This window comes from Drosophila nasuta, chromosome 2L (assembly GCF_023558535.2).
Source record: "Drosophila nasuta strain 15112-1781.00 chromosome 2L, ASM2355853v1, whole genome shotgun sequence".
Lineage (NCBI taxonomy): Eukaryota > Metazoa > Arthropoda > Insecta > Diptera > Drosophilidae > Drosophila > Drosophila nasuta.
In genome coordinates this window covers 15,312,704-15,319,832 of record NC_083455.1, presented here as the reverse complement: position 1 = coordinate 15,319,832, position 7,129 = coordinate 15,312,704, and the positions used below count along the sequence as shown (strand labels likewise).

The window sequence follows — 7,129 nt, the reverse complement described above, 5'->3', positions numbered from 1 at the left end:
TGAAAGACTAAAGTCGCAAGTTGCAGTAGCGTTTCCACACACACACTCGACGTCATCTAATGATGATCCCTAAAGTCAACTTGCTAAAGTAACAAGAACACATACACAAGCAGACAAAGTCAGAGAAGAGAGAGAGAGAGAGAGAGAGAGGAAGAATGAGAGAAAGGGATAGTTGCCTCCACGCTCATAAGCACACAATGGTATTAACGCCATAATTCGTAAGTTACAACACACACAACGAGACACACATTCACATATTTTCCATACACTCTACCACACAAGGATTAAGTTATATTAAAGATGTGAACGTTGCATTTTAAGCATAGTTTTGTCTATCTAGTGACTATGTGTGTGTGTGGCAGCTTTGGCGCCTTTGACACTTTTGGCTTATGGTGGGAAGTAAAGTAACGCCAATGAATGCGTTGCATCTTATTTAAAGCAGCCCAAAAGTATGCTATGCAAATTTCACTAATGCTGACCCACATTATGATAATAACGAAAAAATACGCCCTTGGTGAATAGTGTATACTCTACGCTCTTATTATATTAGCTAGAGTTCCCTATAATGTATTATTATGGTAATAAATAAATCTTTAAATCTATAAAAAAAAAAGTGATAACTATAAAACTGCTTAACTGCAATTTAACCTTTGATAGTGTTAAATGTATATTATTCCATAGAAGTACATTTCTTTTAGGAACATAAAATGAAGTTTTAAAAAAATTAGTTTCATGTTTGCTTTTCCATTATAAACAGCAACTTTATTACTACTAAATATTTGGAATGTTGATGGGTATTTAAAGTAATTCTTACATATTAATTTCTTCTTAGTAAAAATTGCGCCGGACATATTAATTAATATTAGCTTGAATGTATTTTAAAAGCTTAAAGTAATTTCTGCCCACTTTAATATATGTCAAATTGAATCTCATTATACCAATGCTCTAGAAAGTGTATTTCCATACTCTTAATAATTTTCGCGTGTTTGCTTTGTGTGGCATAATTTAAAGTCTTGCAAGTTTCAAGCCAGGGCTCAACGCAAAAGTAAAAGTATCTGCTGCGATGGTCGAGCACTTTCATTTCCAATGTTTATAGTTTGCAGCTTATAAATTTACAATATATTTTTATATAGTCACCGCTGATGCAGCCGAATGGGAGAGCAACAGGGAGCAACAGCAGTTGGCTGACCCCGGTTTGTGCCACTTTGCGCACTTTGCGTAAAGTTCAGGTCAAGTGTTAATTTTTTTTGGTTTTCCTTTTTGGTGCCTCTTTTGCAAACTCTTGCTGCTTCATTTGTGCGGTGCACTTTCGTCTACGTGGCGTATACGTAGTGCGCATATTTATGTGAAAACTTTCCTGCAAGTTTCATTTAAAAAAACAAAACAAAAAAATGGTTTGACGCTGACTTTGGTCAGAGTGTATTTTAATCAAATGAATGGACTTTCTTTTGCCTCGCAGTTTTGCCAAATGCCATTCAATTTATAACCATTTATACTATACTTGGTCCAGCGAGTTGTCTGCATTTAATTGCTCGCGGCACATTTAAAAATCGATTTTAATCGTTTTGTTTTTTTCAACATTTGCATGCTGAATGCTTTCGGCTTGAACTCTAAAATTAGCCACAATGCTTCGTTATGATTATGATGCACTAGATCGTAAACATTTGAATGTTTTTCATCTTGAAACTGTGTATCATATAATATTGAAGATGCTCAGTTTGAGCATTTTTTTAGAGCACGCTTTTTAGCACTTGTGTAAAATATGAAGAGAGAGTACGAGAGCACTTCATGGCTCTACCGTGTCTAATAAAACATGGATGCGTGTGTCTGCTTGTATGTTTGGGAGTCGTAAAAAATGCCACGCCAACGCCAACGCAAAAATATGCAACACTTGCGAGCACATAAATGTGGACTTTGCAACGACTTTGCTTACCCCCAAAAGAGTCAACTTGTTGAAGTGTTTATTGTTCAAAAATCCCGCCCACTTACCAACAGAACACATAAAACATTTACTAAATAAACAACGCACTGTAAACAGTGTCTCAAATGGCGGTAAACTTATCCTAAAACAGTCAAGATGCGATCGACCATAACTGAAAGTCTTGAACGCGAAGAGTTGGGTGAACAAGTTTCTTAAAGTTTCAAATGTACGACAACTAAACTATAAAGAAGAAAACATATTAAAATTATTAATTATTCTCTTTTATTTCTAGAATGTTACGCTGCTCAACAATTTTAAATCATCATGCAATCATCTTCCACCAGCAAACAGACATCGGAGTATTTAATTTTCTCCAGCTCCTCATAGATGCGATTATTTAAAGGCATTTCCGGATGCTGCAATTAAAGTAAGTGAATCAACTTTAATTATTGGGTATTTCACATACCATTTTGGCCACTTTCCAGCAGTCCAAAGCGGACTTGTTGCGATTTAAACGCAGATTAATGACTGCTAAATAGCCCCATGGATCAGGTACAAAGATATCATTATCCGTACTCCTCGACAGATATTCAATGGCATCTTCCAATTTATTTTGCTATAGATAAAATTAATGATAATTTATGTTAATTAATGTAGAACAAAACTTACATAGTACAGAGCCAATCCTCTGCCATAGTTAGCCACAAAGTTCTTATCCCTTTTGCTGTATGGAGTGCACATTTCATAAGCCTGTGCGGCAAGTTCGTAGTCTTCTCTTTCGAAACTCAGGCGAGCCAAGCGCATGAGACTCGTGTAGAATATGAAACGCGTTTCGTCTTCTGTCAGATTAATGCTCAATAGATCCTTGTAATGTTTGATTGCTTCGTCATAGCGTCGCCGTGAATACTCGACACTCCCATTGATATGTGCTTGGTAATAACCCTAAATAGAAAATGTATAAATTGTATGCAAAGTTTTCTCCTCTCAAACTCACCAACATTTTACCGAACACAGTGTTGTCCGTGGTGATGCGTTTAACCACAAAGTTCTTGTCAATTTCACCCTGTAAAATCTTCAAAGTTGTCGTTATCAAATATGCCTCGATTGTGGTGAATTCACTGGCAATTTCGGCAAAGATAATTTCAGCAAATCCATAAGCGCCCAAGCAAGCAAATGTCTTGAAGACTTCGTAGAACCTATGAGCATGCATCAGCTGGCCACGCATCTGAAAGTCAACGGGTATAAAGGACTGATAGAGTGATCGTGGTATAAGCGGCATAATCTTGCGTGGCACATCGTAGAGATTCTCGTACTGCCAGCGTGTGAACTCCATGCCTGGCAAATAGTTCTTTTGCTTGTAATAGCAATACAACAACACATAGACTTCACGATCCAAGTTGTTTTGTATGCTGAAAATGCGCAACTGTTCCAATAGATTGCTATATGCCTCACCCTCATTTTCCTCTACCTTCAAATGCATTTTGTAATTGACGTATAACTCCAAAAGGCAGCTTCAAATAAAGATAGTTAATAAAAGAAGTATTTAATGCATTAAAACTTACACAAAGTACTCGCCACTCCAGTTGCTCTCTTTTTGATGACGTAAGTAGTTGGTCGCCTGTTCGAAGTTGAGATTTTCAACCGATGTGAGAAACACATAGAAATTCAAGAGTATTTTCGCATTGCAACTCGACTTGAGTTCGTTGAATATCTGTTTGGCCATCGCACATTCACCCATGATGCACATGTTGCGATATTCCTCCATGAGGCGAATGGTTCGTGTGCACTCATTATCATAGTTGAGCACACAGTTGCTCAGACTCTCCCAGCTGCAGGCAATCAGCAGTCCTTCAATGCGTTCCATTAGCTCCTTGTGCATATGCGTCAGCATTTCCTGTCGATACAAATGCAGACAGTTTGGCAAATACACTCACTCACTCACTCACTTAGGAACTTACGCGAAACTCCAAATTCGTTTTGGTTGGCATGCGAACATTGAAATCGGAACCGCAAATGTCGACAAGCAAATTCCTGAGGTTATTCAAATGACAACAGAAATTATGAGGCTTATCTTCAATGCTGGTCACATCATTCTTCACCATGAAACTTATCAGCTCTTTGATCAGTTCGTCGAAATTGCGATACAACTCTTTGATAATATCGCGACTCTTTAAGCTCTCATTCGGAAATTCTGGACCCATGCAGAGTCGCAACTTGGCGCACTTCATTTGATTTTCATTGAACACATCTAAGCGTTCGTTGCGCTTGGTTAGAGGCTGGAAAAAGCATATCTTTATAATCGAAAACATGATCGATTCCGGTTCGGATGATTCTGTTAAACGATTTGTCTTTCGTTCCGTCCTTCGCACGACGGGGGAAAGCACACTGGCAAAGCGACAGGAGGTGACTGTGGGTAGAACAAGAAATTAAAAACAAGATTATTAAAGAAAAAAATGAGAATGTCTAAGTTGAAGCAAATGAATTGTACACTCTCTCATTTTTTGTTAATAAACTAATTTGAATTGGTGAAGACTACAAAACAAGTATTAAGTAAGAATGAAATGTTTTTTGTAAAGTAAGTGAGAAGCCAACAATCTTTTGAGCAAGAAGTTAATTCCTCTAATGTACAACTAGAAAAACTCGTTAGGAAATGAGGAAGTCTGTAAATGCAATATTAAATAGGAATTAAGATTATCTGTACTTGAAAGAGCTAACGTTCTCTTAGTCAAGGAATTATATCCATGAATTATTACCTCTCATCATTCGTATAATTTATGTCTCGAATTATAAATTGTTATAAAAAGAATCTTTTTCAATGTTAAAGTAAGACTTAAAGTAGGATTATAACAGGATGAATTGAAATTGAAGATAAATAAAAATTTGATTTCTAATTCACTTTGTTTACTTTCTTGTTAAATGATAAGTGAGCCTCTTTTTGTCGTTTTTTCGATATCTTTTTTATTTGTTTATCAATCAACAAATACTAGCAATATTTCGAAAGTGGATATACTGCTCTCCGACTATAAAGCATAATTTTCATTTATTCTCTATGCTTTGCATTTCAATTATACCCTATACTCACCCTCTGGATAACCAAAGACACTCGGGTTAATGACGCCCTCGTAGAGCACATTGTCCGGCGTCTCATCGTAGAGCTGCAGCAGCAGTACATACTGATTGTGCAGCACAGCAGACTCGAGCACCTCACGCATGTCTGTGGTCATCACATAGCGATGCAGCGAGTTGTTGATGAGTGCATAGTCTGCAAATTGATTGATCTCATCGATCTTCATATCCACACCCGGTGTCGTCAACAGATCGCGCAATAAGCGTGGCAATTTAATGTATGCACTCGTTTCCATTTGATTGTTGCTCGACTTGCAGCGCGAATCATTTAGCAAATCTCGCTTGATACTCTCCCACACAATGATGGTGTTTTGATAGCCAATAATCTGTGAGATGAAGCCATAGAAAGTGCAGAATGGAATAACGTGATATTCCATATCTAGATCGGGGTCCGGCTCAGTGGAACGTATCGATATATTTATGCCCAAATGTCCGGCACGTTGATGTAGTTCCTCGGGTGCATTGTAAATCGACTCGAGAGTGACGAATACGAGATTGGTAAAGTGGAATTTCTTGAGTATCGGCAGTATGGAGTACATATGCCATTCGCTAGTAGTGGTGATTTTCTGGCTAGTCGTTGTCTCCAGCATGCGATCGTATTCGGCATACAGCATGATGGGAATGTTGGCAATAAACCGTTTGCATTGAAACAGTTGCAAAAGATCGCAATGGCCGCGTGATAAGAATTCTAGCCTCTCCTCAACAAAATCATCATCGTCTTCTTCATCACATGCCTCTCCCAATATGGCAACACCATCTCCCGATGCATTTCCCCAAGCTTCGGCTGCCATGTCCACAATATGTGTAGAGTGTTGTCCCTCAGACGAAACGTAATGATCAGGATCTGAAGACATTTTAACTTTTTGTTTCGTTTTCGTGGACACTCGCATTATCGAAGTTTCGGTTCGCACTTCCGTCACGGTTTTCAGTTCCTTGCGACGATGACGCGGAATGCGTTGATACAGAGAGACAACCAATGGATTGTCGCTGAACACATTCAGATCATCAATGCTGTCCTGTATGATGCCCATGGCGAATGCGGGTCGCTCCATCTCGAATTCATGGGAGTAGATAATGGTTTCGGTCGTGTAGTGTTCGGACATCTTTTGCAGCGTTTGCTGCACATGATAGAGATGCAGTTCTAGTGGATATGGTGCCACCGGCAGATTGACAATGCTGTTCAATTTCATATAGAGGAATACTCGTTGTGGCGTCTCTTTGGGTAGGGGAACATCGGGCGATACCTTTGAGGCGCGTTTGCTGTAGCATATGGATTTCTTGCGTCGCGTGTTTCGTGGTAGGCGTATCAGAGTTGATCCTCTTTTGCCATTCGCAGAGTCCATTTTGTCTTTGTTTTTATTTACTATATGTGTCATGAATCTAAAGTTTTGGCTACTACTTGTGACAGTTGTGTCAATGTTTGTCAATAACAAATTGTAGGACAAACTCAAGCTTGGGATTTTGTTCGTCAGTTGAGCGCGTGTTTCATTAGGCCAAGTGGCTACAATTTCAAGTTTTGTGTTAATGAAAATTAAATATGTATTCATGTTTACACCTAGGTGTGTGTGTGGTATTACATAAGGTCTCCGCTTGTTGTTCTGCTGTCGTCGTTGTGTCGAGCACGCACTTGTCAAAAATGTAACCACAAAACAGCAGTAGCAACAGCAACATCAACAGCAGCACGTACAGCCAGCAACAGTAACACGACAGCAACAATGCATTTTGGCCAAGGCCAAACCAACAGCAGTAAAACCAACAACGACAACAACAACAGCAAACAGCAGCAACAAAAACAGCAAACGAGACACGTACTTGAACCCTTTTGCCCAACACTCAACTTACGACAGGTGTTTGTAGTTGTAGTTTTCATCACGGCAATATACGAGGTATCATAGCTCGCTGTTGATGTTTGTGACACTCTCGCCGCAAAACGGTACATCAGCGTGCAAATGCAAATTTACGGCAATATTTAGGTATCAGTTCATAAAATATTATAGGAACAAACTCTTAGCATACTTTTTGGGCCAATTTTCTTTTGGCTAGATACATAGAAATTTTAGATTAAGTATACGCAATTTTAGA

The 7,129-nt window shown here is 38.7% G+C and overlaps 1 protein-coding gene across 2 annotated transcripts; it reads right to left on the bottom strand.

Moving 5' to 3' along the window:
- Nucleotides 1–2,201: 2,201 nt before the first annotated feature.
- LOC132798364 (uncharacterized) lies at nucleotides 2,202–6,467 on the bottom strand. 2 transcript variants are annotated; one of them, XM_060810184.1, is made up of 7 exons: nucleotides 5,004–6,466; nucleotides 3,880–4,328; nucleotides 3,484–3,815; nucleotides 2,916–3,432; nucleotides 2,591–2,863; nucleotides 2,388–2,537; nucleotides 2,202–2,337 (listed from the first exon to the last, which is right to left on the bottom strand). In XM_060810184.1, the coding sequence occupies exons 1-7, from the start codon at nucleotides 6,421–6,423 to the stop codon at nucleotides 2,236–2,238; spliced, it is 3,243 nt and encodes a 1,080-aa protein (XP_060666167.1). In that variant the 5' UTR covers nucleotides 6,424–6,466; the 3' UTR covers nucleotides 2,202–2,235. The 2 variants fall into 2 exon arrangements, with proteins under 2 accessions (XP_060666167.1, XP_060666168.1); XM_060810185.1 differs by lacking the exons at nucleotides 2,202–2,337; nucleotides 2,388–2,537 and having other exon boundaries at nucleotides 2,644–2,863; nucleotides 2,920–3,432; nucleotides 5,004–6,467.
- Nucleotides 6,468–7,129: the final 662 nt, after the last annotated feature.